Source organism: Equus caballus, chromosome 27, assembly GCF_041296265.1.
Source record: "Equus caballus isolate H_3958 breed thoroughbred chromosome 27, TB-T2T, whole genome shotgun sequence".
Lineage (NCBI taxonomy): Eukaryota > Metazoa > Chordata > Mammalia > Perissodactyla > Equidae > Equus > Equus caballus.
The window spans coordinates 29641483-29662409 of record NC_091710.1 but is presented as its reverse complement, the minus strand read 5'-3'; the positions used below and the strand labels follow the sequence as shown (position 1 = coordinate 29662409).

At 35.8% G+C, this 20927-nt stretch overlaps 1 protein-coding gene across 12 annotated transcripts in view; it reads left to right on the top strand.

Moving 5' to 3' along the window:
• The window catches only part of NRG1 (neuregulin 1), a 218988-nt gene that overhangs the window by 167716 nt on the left and 30345 nt on the right, over nucleotides 1-20927 (top strand). For all 12 annotated transcript variants that reach the window (XM_070253506.1, XM_070253505.1, XM_070253502.1 and 9 more), the window contains one exon: nucleotides 8884-9013. In XM_070253506.1, the coding sequence (XP_070109607.1) occupies nucleotides 8884-9013 (130 nt within the window). The remainder of the gene's footprint in view (nucleotides 1-8883; nucleotides 9014-20927) is intronic.

Below are 20927 nucleotides of genomic sequence, written 5' to 3'. Positions count from 1 at the left end.
AGTGTTAATGTATATAAATATAAATAGTGTTATTTCTTGAATGTAACCCCTATTCCTTTCCCATCATTAGTGTGCTAGTTTGAGCACTCTTCCTCTCTCACCTAGAGCTTCTTCACTGGTCTCCTCATCTCCATTTCCTCCCTTTCCAAAGGCTATAGAATAGATCATGAATTTTATTAATCATGACCCTACTCAAAAACTCAAGTCTCTCCTTGGCTTCCAGATTAAACATTAATTTCAGCCAGGTTATCAAAGGCTTCTCTGGTACGGATGTGTTATTATTCTATAGCCTCATAAACTTCACCTCCCTATTTTCAATCCATCTCCGAGTCAAACTGAACTGCTGCCTTTCACTGAACAGGACATTCATTTTTCTACCTCTGCAAATTCATTTGCTTTTCCCTTTAATGGAATGCCTTCTTCTCCTTCAAGCACAGACCTAATTCCTCTTCTTAATATATCACCCTTATTGTAAAAAATTTCCTATTCTGCATATTTATTGTTAGATTCACGCCTGGCTCACCTAATTGACTTATGTTTCCTGTTGCTATTGTGAATATGATCCCTTTATTTTGTTGGGTTTTCTTCCTAGTTAAAACTGGTATCTAATCATGTCATCTTCAAATAATGATTATTTAACTTCTCATTTCCTGCAGTTATACCACAATTTTATATGCTTGCCTCATTTCATTGGTTGGAACTTTCAGAGCAATGTTAAATAATAGCATTGGTAGTCAACATCCATGGCTTGTTCTTGACATTAGTGGAAAATTCCCCTAGAGTTTCAAGGTTGTTGACTAAAAGTAGATTATTTTAGAAGATAAAGAATATCATTCTAATTCTACTTTATAAAGACATGTTTTGAAAAGCCTGAAATTGATACTTTTTAAATTTTTTATTTTGAACATATATAAGCATGTATTTAAACATGCATACGTATAATATACATTTAAATATGCATACTAAACATATGAACGTACAAAGAGCAGTATAATGAATCTCCATGTAACCATCATCCACTTCAGCACTTACCGGTTTTGTTTCATCTTGATCCCACTCACTTCCCTTCCCTCTTGCTGTTTTGAAGCGGATCCCAGACATCTTATCATTTAATATATAAATATTTCAGTATGTATCTCTAAAAGATAAGGACTATTTTTAAACATAACTGTAATACATTGACACACACATAAATTAATAACCCCTTAGCAATATTAATTATCTAATCACTGATCAGATTTCCTGTTATAAATATCATATATTTATAACTGAATCAAGATCCAAGATCAAGTTTCACACGCTGGTTGGTTGATATGTCTTTTAACTAGAGAGGTTGGAGTTAAATGCCTATATTTTGTGTTTTTCTCTCTTTTACCCTCTTATCTGTCTCTAGCTCTAGCTCTTTTGTCTGTTTATCCTCTTTTAATATTTTTTTTGAGAAACTAAGTTATTTGCCCTGTAGAGTTCTCCATAGTCTGAATTTTGCTGATTGCATCCCATGATGTCTTTTAATGTGTTCCTCTGACCTATGTACTGCCTATAAATTAGTAGCTGTATCTGGATACTTGATTAAGCTCAGGTTTGATTTTTGAGGGATAAGAGTACTTGGTAGATGGTTTTGTAGAAATTGATTTTTAATCTCATCAAAGGTTGATTCAGTATCTATTGAAATGACCATATGGCTTTTATTTTTTTGATATACCATGATTTTTAAAAAATTTGTTGAATAAGATTATGAAGTTGCCTCATAGTTTCTATCTTTTGACCTTTCATCTACTTTCTCTTCCAAATGTGTTTTCGTTGATGAATAAATCAACCTATGTCATTAAATGTCACGTGGTAATTTCGGCAGCTCTCTGAATAACTGAATCCTTGATCAGTCCTCTTTGTTTTGATTTGTTGTGTTTGCTGCTCCAAACTTTCTGACTGATTTGGAAATTGAGAGGTTAACATTTTCTACATTGACATGACCTTCTCCCAACCAAATTGATACTGGTAGAAAATGCAGAGTACAGTAAAGAATGTGTGCCTTCTACATTTAGCCTGATGAGATCTATAAATATATCAAATTAAGCCAGTCAAATGGACTGCTACTATTTACTTTGCAGGCTAGAAGGATTTTACTCCTTTTAGAATAGATATTGATGGGAAGAGATTCAAGGGATAGCTTGAAAGTTTGTCACCTCTCAGCTATGGAAATTTTATACTCATATAAAACTGTCAGCGATTATTAGAAAATATCTATCAGAGCTGTATTTCTGGAGCTGGCTTCTTAGCTAAGAAAAGATTATTGGCTTTGTAGGAAGAAAATGTAGCTTTCTTGTAACACCACCCAACCAGTGATGCACTGTGGGAAGACAGTCCTTCTTTAGAAAAGCTATGACATCCTACAAGGCATTTATGTCATTGAGATGTTGCTCTAAGAAGTAGGAGACTACGATGATTACACTGAGCGAAATGCACTGTCAGAAAAAAAATAGCAACTTGTATGTTTAAAAAATAACCTTACTTGACAATTTTATTTTTCTAAGGATAACACTATCTAATGACACCAAATCATTTGCTCAGCAATTGCTGGAAACTTAGAAGCTGCTTTCTGTTTAGCTACAAATGAGATCAGTGTTCCAACAAAAATTATAATTTTATTTTATGAGGAGAAACACCCAAAGGTCACTTTTCATTCTGCTGAAGAAGGAAGAAATAATATTAGGGTCTGCCCAGAGAGCTTGTAAGACAAGGAGGAATCTAAAGGCAATCTTATTAACCTACTTCAGCCCCAATATACTTTTAACGAAACAGAAAGCAAGCATTTCCTAATGCACTTGTGTGACCTTGGGCAGCCTTCCCCTGTATACTTTTGTGAATTCTTTGCTAGAGGTACTTTATTAAAGACTACAGAACTATTCTTTTGAGACAGTTTGTGTTCTTTTTGTAAGTATGGGATAAACTATAAAATATGTTAAGATTCTTTGTAATTCACCATTCTTTGTGTGTCTAAATGATGCCAGAGCTGAAGTTGGTCACTTAAACCAAGTAATCTCCCTTGGCCCTTGGTGTCAACTTGTTCTTTGGACAAACTCTCACCTTGTAGGTAGTCTAAATACCTCTAAGTACTTGTAGCTTATCAGCTAAGTCCTTAGGTCCATAAGGTGAGATGCCTTAATTCTACTTTAGAAAGTTCTCCTTCCATTTTATGGTCTCATGATGATTCTTCTCTGGCTTCCCTTTTTGTTTCTTTAGCAGAGTTCAGTAGAGGAGAGGCCAAGATGATGATATGCTACTTCAAATCACAATATTGGTTCTGGGAACGTCCAAGTCAGTACACTGGAGTTTCTTTGATCTCCTCCTGACATTTCTTCCTTTTCAAGTACCTATTTGCTATTCAGCAAAGGATTGAATTACTGCTCAGAAAAAAATGCCAACCCAGAATGACAATGCTTCAGTAGTTCTGAGTCTGGCTCTGGACTTTTCCTTTGGAAAACTAATGGCTCCCCCTGTCATCCCCTTGGCATCTCTAGAAGCTACATTAGGTAGCACAGCTTTTTCTGCTCAGCTTCTGCTCTGGAGCTTCATTTTCAGGAGCCACATAAGCGTTGGTTTTCCAGTAGGAGTTTAAAGTGCTTGTAGTAGATAATTGTGGAAGAGCTATATTCCAAGCAAGAATAATAATTTCCATTTATTTTTAACTGGGAGATCAAAGAGCAAGAAAGCATGCACATTCCTAAATACATAGCCATTGAAGATATCACAGGTAAGGTTTAAAAAAAAACCTGTACTGTTGTAGCAACCGACAGTTTCATATTGAAATGTAACAATTGTTAAAATCTATATATTTCATTGAGAAAACTGCATGGAGTTATTTAGTTTCATTTTCTGCGAATAAATCATTAAGAATTGTCCTAAAAACTACTAATAAGGGCTCAGTCAGAGAAGACAGGATCTAATGATTGCTCCTTGGGGTAAACACTGTACACTCTTGCTAATTCCTGCTAATTCTCAAAGAAGAATAGAGTGGCTTCTTATCAGCAGTTTGCATTTGTGTAATGGCCCTGGTCTGTTGTTTCTGTCTACTTCACTGATAAGTAAAACACCACTTAAAACAAGCAAGAAAGTAAGCCATCTTTTCCAGTATTATTTTCTCCTCAGGCTGCCTTGAGCAGAAAAAGCCTGACATTCTACAGGAAATACTGTGTGATTGTATGGGAAAATATTTAGTAACAAACAGAGGCCACTTAATTACTCCTCAAGGTTTTTGTGTATTTATAAAAATGTGCAATAATATGTGATTTCCAAAATGTTTAGTTATAAACAGTTTATACTATATCCCATATACCATGGACACCACACTATTTTTTAATATTTTAGAGTTTTTAAACTGTTACAATAACACCATGTTGTAAGTACACTTAATTCATGTAACGTGGAAGTTCAATTAGAAATTTTAAAGAATTGTGTGGATCTTGAAAGCTGAAAATGATCACAGACTTAAGATGCTAGTTTGTTGGGGTTTTTACTCAAATTGTTCTTTCATTTATTTTATAGTCAAGTTTAGAGGTTATAAATTTTTGACAAAGCAATTATGATAAAGTTAAAATACAGTAGATGATTGATATTTACTTAATGCTTTGCAATCATGTAATGGTTACCCCTCCAAATTAGACTCTCTCTTCATATTTTATAGAAGAATGATTTACTAAGAAACATTTGAGGCTTGATTATATATAATTCCAGAGTCTGCACAGAAATGTTTTTGCTTCTATTTGTTCCATGTTTATGCCATTGGTAAGAGTAATGTATCATATGTTTGTGTGCAGTGTTGCAACTGACAAAGTATTTTATCACACTTCACAACAACCCTGTGATATCTCATTTTTACAGCTGAATTTTCTAAGGCAGTTTCGCTGACAAGTATCACGCAGCTAGTAATGGGCAGTGATGAACCTTGAACCTGATTCTTCACGAACTCCAGTGTTCATTTCACTACATTTTATCTAGAAAGGTCTCCTTTTAGGGAGAATTGTTCACAACCTTATAATTTTTAACCCCAGTAACTCTAGTTGTTATCATTATGTCTTGCACATAATAGAAGGAAGAAAGGAATGAAAGAGAGAAGGAGGGAGGGAAGGAAGGAAAGGAAGGAAGGAGGAGGGGAAGGAAGGTAGGAGCAAGTCCTATTGTGTGGTTCGGGATTTTGGGAGTCCATAAGTGGTGATTTAGTCTCCATATCCTCAGCTAAGTCAGAGAACTGTCCAGCCTGTCCGGGGATGGTCACTAGTCCTGACCTACGTCACCAGGAGAGACTGGATCAGGTCGAGAGGGAATCACTGCGAAGGCTAACGAGTTATGCTTTATCTATACTTTCCTCCTTAGAATATCGAAGTTGCTAACATCCCGAGGAAAGTGTGCTTAGGATTAAGTGTTCATAAAATGGCAAACATAAAAACAACGGGGTCATATTTTGCAGTGTTCCTAACTGCTGTTCATTTAGCACTTACTAGAAGATGACAAACTCCCAAATTATGACGAGCTAGTCACGAAGCAGAGGGAGGCAGGGATTAGGAAGTGCTGAATGAGTGAGATCGACTTCACTTACTTCCAGGAACAACTCTGAGGGTCATCTTTTATATTATTGAAACACTATTCTATCTGCAAAACCTTTAGCTTCACCTCTAATAAACTCCTCCCAGCTCCCCCAGAAAGAATGCTATTTCCATAGTTTGGTTTAAGAAACTACTTTGTCTGTTTCATTAACTTCTGGCAGATTTACCAAAGGGAAACAAAGCAATACAGCGTATGTAAGCCAAAGAGAAAGGATATTGCTGCAAAATTTATAGATCTGCTTAGGACTGACTGTGCACTGCGTGCAACTAAGGAGGATAAAAGGAAACCTGGCAAACATCTGAAGGGCGCATCTGTCACATCTCCATCCCAGGTTCTTCTGACAATTACAGCTCATTCCTGTGTTTGGCTGTTGGTTCACAACAGCTGTACCCAGTCAGTTCGCACTTCACATCACCTGGGAGTTAATTGCTGCTTTCCAATTCCGTGATCATTTTTGCTCTCGCTGCTGCTAAAAGAAAAAAGTACAAAGCATGAGGGGTCGTGACCATGGGAGATAGTTGCTACTTCATTTTCTCCAAGAATTATTTTACTATCAAATATCCCATTACTAGTTTCAAGTAATGATCAAAGAATTTTTCAAATGAATGTGTCATAACTCAGAGCTGCAGGATAGCATCAAAAGGATAATCATTTCAGGGGTAAATATTTTTAAAGGACTAAAACGAAAGGGATTATTTCTAGTTGTAACATATTAATCTTACTTATTTGATAACACAGGATCAGAACGTCCACAGAATAGGTATGATGTGTCTGTCTCTTGCTTATACTGCTGCTAATCTTTATTGTTAGTTTACAATTTCTGTGGGGTATCTTCTTTTGGGGAGATACTGGTTTTGTTGTTTTTAGTAAAAGCCTCAGGATTTGTTCTGAAAGAGCCTGGTGCGGTGTTTGCTGCTCAGGTTGGGTGATGGGTAATCCTTAGCAACCTGTCAGGGATTCAGAGACCACTGGGGTCTGCTGGGGGCTCAGAGCTCCTCTGCAGGAATGACTGGTGACAGCACACAGCAGGTGGTCCATGCAGTGCTGTCACCCGGGACAGCAAAGGTAGCCTGGCCAATTTGTCATCCCATAGAATCCTGTCAGCGTCAGCAGTTAAAAGTCTTAAGCACAAAACCTTTAACATTTGAAGCAAACCTCCTCCTAATATTTTTTAAAAACAGTTGCCATGGATGAAAATATTAATACATAGCACCCAAGTAAACAGTTTTCACATGAAGATATAATAGTATGTTAAAATTTATGTTGTGTGACTTATAGAAATGTTGTCTACTCTATAATTTTACAGACCAAATGATGCAAATTACATTCCACTCTTCCTAATAAAAATGGTAAATTATAGCTGATAATAGAGAGTAAAATCACCCCCCTTCTCTCTCTCCCTGATGCCTTTTGTTTGGTTTGTAAACCTGTGAAGGATATCTTGAAATGCATTTTGAAAAGGACTTTTTGTGGGAGTAATATGAAAATTGACCCAATTCTGAATTACCCACAGTAATGATTCAAGAATAGCATGCGTCTTTGAAATCCCCAGATTTTCCATCGTCAAGCTTTATCTTATTGATAAATACCTTCCCCACTTGCCCAGTAATAATGCCTGCTATTATTCTCGAGTGACAGTTTTGTGCCAATTCCTTTACCTAAATTACTTATAATTTCTGCAAAAAGTCCTTTGAGTGCTATTACTGCTATTTTCTAAATGGAAAAATTGAGCACCTGGGTGACTTGCTCAAGGACACAAAGCTAGTAGGAGATAGATTTGAACCAGATCTCTCCAAAGTGTAAGTCATTTTGACTTTGGGCCTGTGCTGTTACTCCTAAAAGCCATGCGGAGAGTAGTGAAATGGTCAAAAAACATGCTTAGACAGGAGATTAAGAGGCAAGAAAGGTCTTGAGTTATTCAGAAACTGAATAATCAAATGTTAAGTATTTTGATCAAGTAGAGTAAACTTCTAGCAGAGGTGGAGGAGAAATTGGGTTAAAAGTCAAAACAAAATGTGGATTGTGCGGGAAATGAAAAAGAAAGGCAGAAGAAAATGGACAAATAATACATGACAGGTCAAAAAAAGTAAACAAGGACACCTGAATTTCACATGCAAATAATAAAATAGAAATTGATAATAAAGACAAAGAATTAAAAATCACTAAGAATCAGTCAGTAGACAAGAAAAAAATTTTGTCTAAAGATATTTTTTTCTGCAAAAGTAAATAGAATCTTCGTTGGCTTGACATATTGGTTTTGCTTTTCATCCTGATAATATCAGTGATAAACATTATGTAAATTATACTTTTTGGTTGAGACTGAACATTACCTGTGGTATTCCCAGTGCTGTAAGTGGGGAGAAGTTCTGATACTAAACGTCCTTAAAGTCTCAGGACTGAGAGCTTTGGCTTCATTTAATCCATGCATCTAATGGTGGAGGCCTCGTTTTCAGATTCTCTTTCAGATAACTGTGAAGTTTGACAAGTGAATATCAAGCTTATCACATAAAGACATTGCAAACCAGAATTAACACTTATATCTGCTCCTAATTCACAATGGGTGAATTTTGTAGTGCTTTATTCTATATTTGCAGCAATATTAGACTGTCTTTCCATTTCATAAAAAGTATAATTGTATACTTTTCATAAAAAGTAAAAGTATAACATTGAACACTATGCTTCTGAGTGGAAATTAGAGTAGAATGGAAATTTTCAATAGAGTGGCCCCTGATCTGTATGATAACATATATCCAATTAATAATATGTAATTTTCTCGTTAGGAGTAAATAAGCCACCTTGTATTTTTCTTTGCTAAACATTACGTCTAAAAACTGTAAAGTCAATATACATATAAAACATAATTTTCAAAATGAATAATTAGTTGCTATTAAAAAAATTGATATGGAAATTGAGTTGCACTGACATAACTTTCTATCATTGTCTTTGAGCCTTCCTGGAAAATGTATTTTACTTAATGACAATAGATCTTCTGTTTCCAACTTCCTTAGAAGATAAAATATTGGATATAAAAAATGTTGAGCCTCTTTTCCTATTTCATTATAGTGAAATTAATTAAGTATAATTATCCTTTTATAATTTTGTCCTATTTAATTACACCGAGAAAATCCTTGATTTCTTTGCTGTTGTTTGTTAAGCCTGAAAGGTTAGTGGAGTTGCCGTACTTTACCTGAACACTTGCTTTAAAGAGAATTTAAGAATAAAGTCTATTTAGAAGCGAGAGAGATGGATATAAACCTTTCCCTTTGTCTGTCTTCTATCCAGCCACATCTACGTCTACAACCGGAACAAGCCATCTTGTAAAATGTGCAGAGAAGGAGAAAACTTTCTGTGTGAATGGAGGCGAGTGCTTCATGGTGAAAGACCTTTCAAACCCCTCAAGATACTTGTGCAAGTAAGAAAAGAAATCCTCTGTGTGGCTCGTGTCCATAATTGCTTCTTTCAGATGATTTCGTGTCTCATGATGTGTTGTTGCTTCTGTTTCCAATTTCGTTGCATCCTGTTGAATAATGCTGTTTTATTTGTAGAGTGTTTTGAGAAGTTCACGCCATTTGTCATCTTCTCAGTTATATTTGGAATTGTTCTTTGCTTTTTTGAATGGTTTTTTTTTGCCTGCATATTTATAAAGTTGCTTTCCTCATGGTTTTCTCATTGTTCCTAGAAGAAATGTGCAAATAGCATAGAGGCCTATAACTTTGTTACCTACTTCTCCATCTAATGTATGAATTAAGCTGTAAGATAATGTTCCTTTTTACCCCAGTGATCATGTGCAAAGTGAATAGGACACTAAAAGAAGCAAAAGGTAGAAGATTCTTTACTGACACATCTGTTATACATGGCATTAGCTTATTGTTTCATTACTATTTTTAAAAATGGAATTTAGGTTGATCTCACTAATGAAAAAAAGTGAATTACATGCATTTGGAAATGCATTTAGTGTGTGCAGCATCATCGTGTGTAGAAGGCACACAATTCATCATGCACTGGAATTATTTGTAGATAGAATGGTGATATCTCCAATGACCTGAAGAAGTTGATGCACCGTTAAGAAATATCACACAGGGGGCCGGCCCCGTGGCATGGTGGTTAAGTTCATGCACTCCACTTCAGCTGCCCAGGTTTGCGGGTTCAGATCCTGGGCGTGGACCTACACCACTCGTCAGCCATGCTGTGGCAGCAACCCACATATAAAGTGGAGGATGATGGGCACAGATGTTAGCTCATGACTCATTTTCCTCAAGCAGAGAAAGAGGAAGATAGGCAACTGATATTAGTTCAGGGCTAATCTTCCTCAGAAAAAAAAAAGAAGTATCACACGAGCTGGCCCTGATGGCCTAGTGGTTAAAGTTCGGCACTCTCTCTGCTTCGGCAGCTGAGGTTCAGTTCCCAGTTGTGGGACCACACCACAAATTAATTACCACACCTTAAAATTAATTAAGTAATCAATTGCCATGCTGTGGCAGCAGCTCATGTAGAAGAACTAAAAGGACTTGCAACTAGGATGTACAATTGTGCCCTGGGGCTTTGGGGAGGAAAATAAAGAGAGGAAAGTTAGCAACAGATGGTAGCTCAGGGTGAATCTTTCCCTGCAAAAAAAAAACGAAAAAAAGAAGTGTCACAGTTATTCTCTCTCAACAGACAGAGTGAAACAATGATGTTATTCGTACATTAAATATTTAAATGTTGTAGTTAAAATTAGTGGGTCTCATTAAAAAGCACGTGTTTCTTGTGCCATGCATTTTAAGTCTCCTCTTGATATTGAGGCTATGTGTAGTACTTGGGCTCATAAAATTTGATGAGCCCATCAAGTTTTGTTCGATGTCTCGAAAAGATGTTCAATATCTCATTGGAATGATGAAAAGTACACATTTATTTTGCAGTTGACCAATAGCTGCGTCCCTGTGTTCTAAAGTAGCGGTGCTTGTCTTAAGTGAGAAAAAACCATGCCGTATAAAATTGTCTCCTGCTCCAGAATATTAGCGTGTGACTTAAATGTTGACAAAGAAGACCAAATTTGTCAGAGAGAGACAGTTGAGCTCGGAGAAAGAGCAATTAACAGAATGGAAAACAAAAAGGCACAAGAAAGAGTTAACAAGGTCTTTTCCCTTTACATCATATAAATAGTATACAAATATTTATGTGCCAGTTCTAAGAAAACCCTGTTTGTAAGTACAAGTGCATCTTTAAAGATACATATTTTAAAATCATGACACCAAACAAAAATATCATTTTGTAAGAAACGTTTTGCTGCTCCCGTGCATTCTGGACAGGGGCTGTCTGTAGGATCTCATGGGACTTCGAGGCTGTGGACAAGTAGCTCCCAGAACTGCTTTCTTGCCCTCAAAAGCTCTTTAAAGAGTAGATGTGGTTCCAGAAGACGACAAGTTTTGGTGGTTGTATAGCTGATTTTATCAATGAAGATAGACAACTTATAAAAGTAAATATGGTCTGTGAGAGTGAGTAAAAGACTGGGAATCACAAGACTAGAATTCTAATCTCAATTGCTAACCATCTTTTTCCTAGAGAGACAGGTAGTAGTTATAAGCCAAGATAAAATTAATGGGTAAAGGTCTTCTCAAAATTTTAAAGCAGGGTAAAAATGAAAGAGGATGTAGAAGAAATTTATTTCTTTCAGGTCTGAATTATTTCATATGATTATCAATATTTATTACCTTAAAATTAATCTTAGAGATTCACTTTTTGATCACCAATATATTCAAATCTATATACCTTGCTGTATATATTCAAATCTGTATATTCTTACTAACATAGAATTAAAATTGGTCAGTTTTAGGCTTTGATCCTGTCGACTTGCTGTGAATACAGCAGAAACACGGCACTCCCATAGTTATCATAGTGAATTGGAGTGAGCAAATTTTATCGTTTTCTAGAAGATTTTCTCTGATGAAAATAGAAAATACCAGAGCTGAGAATTACAATCTGTAAAATATAAGGTTCATTTATTATATGGGGAAATCTTGTTATTCTGTCCTAATCTTAGGCATACAATCTAATTATGTTTTAACAAATCTCCTTGAAAAAGCATTTAAATTATAGTTCCTTAAATTCTTCTCCTTTTTAAACTATTGTACCCATATTATTTTTGTCTCATATTTTTGTTTCTTTAGAAAAGCGTCTGAGACCACTATATTTTAATTATAATAATGAAACATGATCATTTTTCATCATAGCCTTTGCAAAGATTTATAAGCTGAGTGAGTACAGATGATAGTTCCTGAATCCCTCTAAGGAACCAGTGCACTGATTTTCCACATATTAATTTCAGCTATTCTTTAGCCCGCCCACATCCTATACAAACGCGTAATCGCGTAAGTGCTGTTCTTTTGTTCCATTTTGATATTGTGCCAACAACTATAATTTTTTTTCACCAACACAGTTTTTCATTAAATTTTAAGCCCAATCCAGAAAAAAAGGCTTGCTATGGATTTTTCTTAACCTTTAAGTGAAATGTTTGCTGTTACTCTAATAATTATTAAAGCAGCAAACTATGAATGAACACTCTGTATCCCCCAGCCTAATTGTCTAGTGGGTTATACTTGTCTTCTAGTTCTCAGCGAATTGGCGTTGTAATTTTATTTTATTTTTTGGTAGTTAGAATCTTTCAGAAAAGTGTTAAGGCTTATTACTGGGTCTTGTTCGAAAGGAAATCTTCAACATCTGTGATTTTGATAACTTCCTCCCCCTTTTGGACCATGTCTTTATTGATACATCAAAGCAAGCCAGTACCTTTAGGGAAGAATTGGAGTATATTTAACACCCAGAATATTTCAGCCCTTTTTTGTTAAATGAAAGTGTGTTTTTAAAAAAAAAAAAAAAAAAAACCCCTGTATTAAACAACTATGACATCAAAAATAATCACCATTCAGAATTGAAACAACGGCACATAATATGCCATGTCTTACAATAATATATTGTTCACCAGACCTCTTGAATAGAAACAGAAAACATAAAAATGTTGCATTGGCTCATCATGGTCCTGTGTATGAAGTCAGCTCATAGTTTCCATATGGTCCATCTGTCTAGAGCAAAACATTGCTGAAGCATGAGCCACATCGTTCAAAATCAGCTTTATCCCTGACTGAAGACATGACTCAGAAACACCACAAGCATGGAAGTTTCCAAGTAGTCTCTCTGGTCACCTAATCCACTATTGTCTTCTTGGGAGTTGAAGTAGAAGACTTTACAGCAAATCTCTTTTGTCTCTCCATTTAGAACAAGGTGTTCCAAACGGATTAGCCATATAACAGTTAAAGGCTTCTCCAGGCAGGTCTCCTGCTTACTTGGACTTCCCCGTGAGGACTGTGTGGGAATTTCAGTGGTGGTTCTCATCTTGTATATTTATCTTCTCTCTGTAGTAATATAAATTTAGCCTGGGGAAAAAAATAGTTACTATTCTAGATTACATAAAGATAAGAAAAGAATCATTCCACCTTTTACCCTCTGATGCTCTATGTAGTCATGTAGTTCAAAGAAACACGACAATTTGAACCTGACATTGTCCAGGTTTCTCTCTTTGCTTTTTTTCCCTGTGTTCTTGTATCTGTTCTTCTGAATGGTTTTAGTAGAGAACTATTTTGGAAGATGTTGATGTGATTTTTTTTTAATCTAAAAATTGTTTTGTACTGGACTGTATTTACAAACCTGTTATGTTGTCCCATGGACAGATGTGGCTTCCCCATGAGGGGATTAGCGTTTTAACCACCAATTTTGGTCAACAGTGTTGAGCCCTTTCACTTCGATTCTCTGGACAATATCTCTATTTATAACATAGAGTTAATATGTTCTCCGAATTTCTTCCCAGGGAGTCAGTGAAATTAAATGAATTCATTTCTGCTAAAGTACTTCTAACTCTGGAGAAGCGAGATTTTTTTGTCCTTATAATAAAAAGTAAATGATAGTATTACATTCTCTCTGTAGACGTTGGAAAAGTGTATGCACCTGTCCTAATAGACTGTGTTATCATGTTTAATCCCCAATTCTTCATTTTATTTTAACACTAGTAGTTTTTATTTGGTTTGGTGGGGCCACCAGCTACCTTTGTAAGTTTACATTTGACAGATCATTTAATATCTCTGATCATTATCTTCCTTAAATGCAAAAACAAAAAACAAAACTTGGGAAGATGGGAGGTGCCTTCAAACATGAATTTATGATTTTATATAATTAATTTTTATGAAACCATGTAGTATATATAAGGGCTTATATTGCATTATGCTTTATTATAGGAGATAGTTATGGAAAATTTATAACTGTAGGAGATAAAGTCACAACAAGTAGGTTACAATAACTTAAACTCAATAAGCGAAATATTAATTAACATTTGTTTATAGAACAGCTACATCTATGCCAGGCATTTTTGAAAACACAGAGAAAAATATAAGGTATGGTCTCTGGTCCTGGGAACTTAGTCTGTTTAGGAAAATGAAGTGGCTAAAATAGTAAATCAATTAGAGTGAATATATCCCAAGAGGTATAGTGCTGATTATTATGGTAATGAGAATTTAAGGAAGGAAAAGAAAAGACTGGAATAAGTTGGAGAAGACTTGTATAAATATAGCCATCATTTATGGAGTCTTCTCTATATCCCAGGCAGGTACTGAGGTTGCAGTAATTGCTTCTGTGAGACACAGTGACCTGTATACCTAGACCAGCAGCTCCATTCTGGGAAGTGAAACAAACTAAAACCCACATTAGACATTAGAGCCAGTATATGAATTCTGAAGACTAGGCAGAGGACTTTGGACATGTGATAGCAAAAAGAGTGTTAAAGTAACTTCTGGAGCAGGAGAGTGACACCATGAACTTAGCAGATGTTTAGGAAAGAGACAACTTTCATACAGATTAGAGAAATTTGGGGATTAGGTAAGATGGGGAGAGAAAGTCAAAGAGATTAGCTAAGGTAAGAGTTTTATGAAATCCTGGCGTAATGATGATGATGATGATGGTATTTATGATACTTATTAGTAGCTGGATTAACATAATTAAATGAGAGGAGAATGGTTCAAATTCATAGTTATGCCTTGTGGGCTCATCTTCATGGCTGTAGAAAGAGAAATTTGGAACAGATAAAAGAATTAGTAGACATTTGGCCGTGTCCAAAATGTCCATCAGATGTTTGGTCCACACCCAAAAGTCCTTGGTATCTGGTCACCTTTGATCCTGTTCAAAACATCCATGGAGACATTTGGTCTATGCCAAAAGGTTCTTGCTATCTAGTCATATTTGGTCCTGTCCAAAATGTCCCTGGAGACCTTGGGTCCACACCAAAAGATCCTTAATATTTGGTCCTGTCCAAAACCATTTGGCATCGACCAAATATACTCATGGATATTTTAGACAGGGCCAAATATCAACGACCTTTGGCGTGGACCAAATGTCTGGTGGACCAAATGTCTTATGGCCATTTTGGACAGGACCAAATGTCCTCCAAGGGATAAAAAGGATATATATTGGCTTGGAACTTCCAGCCCACAGACTTCTAATTGTACTCCAATTCCAGCCCTAGAAGAGTTCATTCTTCAGAATGGGTGTGACACTTACTTGTAGCACCTCTCTGTTCTTAAATGCTATAACTAACAGATACAGAGCACTTGTGAGAGAGAGCAGGTGGGATTCTTGTGGCTTAGATCCAGATAATCAGCCCTTCATAGGACCATGTCTTCTATTTCTTCTGTGTCCCTCATGCATCTAGAATCCTGCTGTGTGCTACCAGGTATTTATTAACTCATTTTGACTTTCACTCACTGAGATAGATTGAGGGAAATCCTTTCGTTTTTATAGGAACCAATTTAGGTGCAGTTTTATCTAATATGAAGTGCGCTGACTAAATGTTCTTAATAGCTCTGCTTCCTTTTTTCTCCTAAAATCTACTAGGGAGCTACATATATTTATTGAGCTCCTATGAGGCAGCCTCTGTACTAGTGCTCAGTATGACATGGTGAGCAAAACTATGCTGGCTGGTCACTACCCTCATAGAGTCTGTGGGCTATTACGAGTAACAAACGTATTTCAAGTAATTAATTTAATTATAAATTATAAGTGTGCTGAGTGCTGTGAAGGATATTTAGGGAGCTAAGGGGATGTATAATGGGGGACCTCCTCTAGTCAGAGGCAGAGACTCTGAAAAGAAATAGTGTATGCAGCCCTTGCCTTGAGAAGCATGTAGTCTATTTAAAATAAAATGTGCCATTTTGAAATATTTATATTGAATGATTTAAGTAAAAAATGAATATTTAGATGTCTCATCATAAATCGAGGCTGTTGGAGTAGGGAGAACCGTAAAGTCTGAATCTCTAAGCTGTTTGGTAGGACGAGGAAGGGCATCCTCCAGAGAGGAAGCCCAGACCACAACTTAGCAGTCAATATGTCATTGTGTCACAGTGACGTGAAGATGCATGGGGTGTAGACGGATCCCATATCCGATTGAATTGTTTGACCCCGATCTTACAGATACATCACGTAGAGTAAACAGTGGTGAGGGTTATAGTCTACAGATGAGCATTTCAGAACAAGCTGTGCAAACAGAGCTTTGGGAAGGGCACAAAGGTTCAAACAAGGAGAGGTTAATTCATAAACACTGCCGCCCTCATTATGGGGATAGTGTGTCTTAGACATTGAAAAACGACATTGGAGAGCCAGGACAATTTAGGTTTTTTTCCCTGTGAATCCAGTGTGACCGCTGTATGTATACTGTTATCTTATGGATTGAGAACTAGTCCCCAGATCATAATCAAAAAGAAATGGGATGATACAGACTAGCTGAATGATGATGGGGAGGTATAGAGTTGGATCTAAAGGAAATGTTATTGGAACATTTTATATTTAATATTTTCTTTAATGATGTTGAAGAAGGCATTCCCTTGAGGAAATAAATGTCTTTTGCAGATGATGCCAAAAAGAACACTAAAACACAAATTAGGAAAGCATATACAAACCTTAAGAAATTTCACTTAAAGATAGATAACAGAATGAAGCTCATCTTGGAAAAATGCACACTAATAGTAACAATACATTTGGGAAAGAATAATCTACAATACAGACACGCGGCCAGTGAGGGGGCGAGTCCTAGCCAGAATGCTGAGCAGGTGAAGGCTGAGAAAAGTCAGCGCTTGCAATTTGATGCTGTAGAAAAACAGACCAGCGCTATTTGAGCTAGTGTAGACACTGCCAACTCTAGTTTACACAGAGTGAGAGCAAAAGGCCTAACGTCTAACACTTAAAGCCACTGAGAGTCCTCAATATATATTTGGTGGCATTTCCATTATTTGATATTTGTAAACATAGACACCAAAGAAGTGATTTCAGGTGCTGTACAATACAAAGGAAATGCCACCACTAGTATTGAGGTAGAGCGAAAAAGACATTAGGGACTTTTCTTTTCTAGACAAGGTATTTTAAAATTGTCCAAATATTTCACTGTAGAGTGATGCTGAAGAAAGAGGAAATATCAGATGTGGACCTTGTTTCCCTTGTCTTGCCTGATCAAGGGAGGGCCTGATAAAAATTAAAGAAACCAAGAAATAAAGAAAAGAAGAGGAAGGATGCTTAGGGATGGTTTATAAATTGACCATAAATTTAGAAAACAATAAAACGATTTATAATAATTTAGAAAATTAGCCAACCCTAAATAACCAGAAGTTTCATGGGATGGGGAAGAGGTTGTGAATATCTTTGAATGTGTCTACAGCCTCCACCAAAAATTGGTAAATAATTTATTCAATAAAATATAAAACATACACCAACCACTAAACTGACTCTCAAAATACTGGATTTATGACTAATACGTGTAAGTGTATCAGGATATTCACCTTATATTAAGGTTGTTATTAAGAGCAGTTTTTATTTTACTAATACTGGGGAAGTCTTGGTTACTAGATTGTGCTTCTTTATTGAATACTAGGTAAACTGATATTTCAGTAACAGGGTTTAAATTTGAGATAATAGGCATTGTTAAAAAGTTATAGAGTCTTTCCCGAATTCCAAACGCTATGTTAAAGGTTTCTGTTCAGTGAAGGGAGTCTGTGAAGAGAGTATTGGGAACTCCTATAAAAAAATTTTTTAGGAGTCTACAGATGAGTCTGTCATAAACTATAAAAATAAAAGCCAGAAGTTCAATATTGTCCTGTACTTGGCAGATCAATTGACTGTATGAAAGTCTCTTTTGGTACAGTTCTATATTGGACACTGCGGTCTGATCCTGTCTTAGGTTGAGTTTAACAAGCATTTTATGAGAGCCTTTTATGAGCCAGGCACTGTGCTAAACATTAGAGGTACAAAGTGATCAAAATATGGTCGTTATCCTCACAAAGAGATAATCATGACACAGATAATTAAGGGCAGTGAAGGAGATCAGGACAGGGGGCAATTCAAGAGCCAAAGAGGAATTCTCATCAAGGGTGTGGAAGTGGGGGGATGGAGAGGTCAGGGTCCGGGTTAGTTGGAAGAAGTGATGCCTAAGTTCAGATAAAACTCTGTGAATTTTCATCTCATTAAGAACAAATATAGAATGAAGGTTGTTTATCATGTTATGAACAAATACTAAGATAAAAAACAATTATTTCTATCTTCTGATCTAATCGGTGGCACAGATAGTATATGTATTTGTGAAGCTACAATAGGGGCTTGATTATTATTCAAACAGATTTTTATGAGAAGTAAAATTCTTGGAATTTTCTCATACTCATGCCAAAACATATTGTTCAAAATGAGATTAAATCCACCATATTCTTATCTCCCAGGGAGGTGATAGATTGGATGCTTAATATACAATGCTAATATAGAAATATGTCGGAAGCCAGACAGTCTCCCTGTTCTTTTAGAAGTAATTCCATAGAAATTAATTCCATAGAATTTAATCAGATCTTATAGATTAGATGGGTTTTTATTTGCGTATGCTGTCTGCACAATCAATGCAGTCTGCAGTTTTGCTTGTGCAGAAACTATATCAATTTCTACTTCCTTCCATTTGATTTGGCAACAACTCCAGATGGCCACAGAAGTTACATAATGACTGTTGTTGCTGAACACTTGAATTGCTTAGGAATAGGTATTTGCAATTTGTTTTACTTCCATGAATGTCTTAAAAATCTATTCCGTCAAAAAATGTTTTTTAAAGTCCTTAAATTCTTCCTGACTGGTAATGTGTTCAGAGGACATGATGTCGGGGTTTCTGCACAGTAATTCCACATATTAGGATGAGCATCGATTCCCAGAAGCTTGGTGGTAAAGGAGACCTTTGGTAATCACTTACTTAAATCCCTTCATTTCATCCCTGAGGAAAACTGAGGCCCAGTGAAGCCAAATGGGTTGCGCACATCCAAGCAGCAAGATGCTGTGTTGCCAGGATAAAGGACCTTAGTCTCTGTCTTCTGAGTCCCTGACATCTTAAACTTTAACATACATACAGATCTCTTGGGAATCTTGTTAAAATCCAGATTCTTATTTGGTAGTTCTGGTCTGGGTCTCGAGATTCTGCATTTCCACCAACAAGATCCCAGGAGATGCTGGTGCTGTTGGTCCATGGACCACACTGAACAATAATCAGGCTTTACACCAAGACAGTTCATCTCCTGAGTGAAGATAAACATGAGGGAAAGCATAGTTCTGGTTCAGATATAGCTGATGGGGATTGGCATACCTTAAGTAGTTCTAGTGTTCACCAAATATTCTATACGATCTTATGATAGAGATAAACCACCATCCCATAATGCTAGTTTCCTAGGAAACACCATTTTAAAAGTTCATGCTAATTAGAAAATTGATTGAGATTTTTGACCCCCTCTATCTAGTTGTCCTGTGCCCTCTGATCTTTAAAGTGGCATCTAAGATGCATAAATGACAATTTCTCAATAAATGCATTCCTTCTTTTAAGGGGCTCATGATTCTTCAGCTATTTGTTAATTTCATGATTTTCATAAGTACGTTTCTTGCCTCAAGTGGCTCTTTTTCTCTCTCTCTCTCATACACACACACACACGTGATATTCACATATATTATACCATGTTCTCTGTATGAAACAAGTGGATTATTACATGATCAATATGAGAATTTTAATTTTTATCAAAAATGCAAACAGGTAAGGTGAAATGGTCATTATAGAATATATCCTTAATTCTGGAATTACTTGCTTAATTATAGAATATGTCTGTATGGATTTATAGTCCTGGTTCACAAACACACAATTCCATTTACTTCAGAAATTATTTTGCCAAATAAATTATGTTGAAGACAAGTTTCCATGTATTTTTCTTATATATCCGTGAAGATATCCTTATTGAAGCATGTAGAGTGACATCTTTATGAGAAATGATCCAACCTCGCAGATTGTAGTTCTTATTTCTGTATTTTTCTAGGTAAATCTTCCTCTATTCATTGCAGCAAAAACAACCAGTTCATTTGTATAAAAGTGTTTTTGAAGAGTTCGAAAGGGCTGTATCAATACAAGATGTTTGTTAAGATTGTTGATATTATTATGGATGATCATAATTATACTATAACTTTATACAAGTACTCATGGCCCTAAAAATCTGGAACTTGCTAGTATTTTATCTTGCAGGCTATTCTTCATGAAATCGGTGCAGTCCATGCTTTTTGACATTGAATTTGGCTTTAAGGGAAATGAAAAAAAAAAACCCATATGTTAGTAAAAATGAATAGTTTTAGTCACATCTCTTTGATGCCAAAAAGATAGTGTTTATTCTTATTTACTCTGGAGGAGAAAGGGTTGTGTATAAATCATAAGATATGTGTTATCAGAACTAAATTATCTTAGATGCTTTGCATGATAGTTATGGTATAGATGCACTATTAATAATAATCATGGCTATGGATGTTGAGCATCTGTAAGTATATTTGCTTCCTAGAACCTTTCTATGGCCCTATTTATTGCAGCATGATATTGGGTAAAATGAATCTAATCTGAAATGCTTTAGTTGCTGGAGTGACAGCAACAAAAAGAGTAATTTTAAAGGACTTCCATATTTAGGCACAGCCCCATTGCATGACCTTAAAAGCAATATTCTATCAACATTCTATAACTTTGATAGGTAAATGTATGTGAGTGAATAAAATGTAAATTTTGTACCTTTTCAAAATAGTTTTACCTTAAATACAGAATGGCGTCTATTAGGTAGTATTGTAGAGGAATAACTGTTTAAATTTGAAAAATGTATTTGTCTCCAATTTGGGAAAATTGCATGAAGTGAAATATGTATTAATAAAAATCGGCCTCTTTCTGTCTTTCAACATTAAAAACAAGACCTAATTTGTAAAATCTTTAAAAAAGAAAA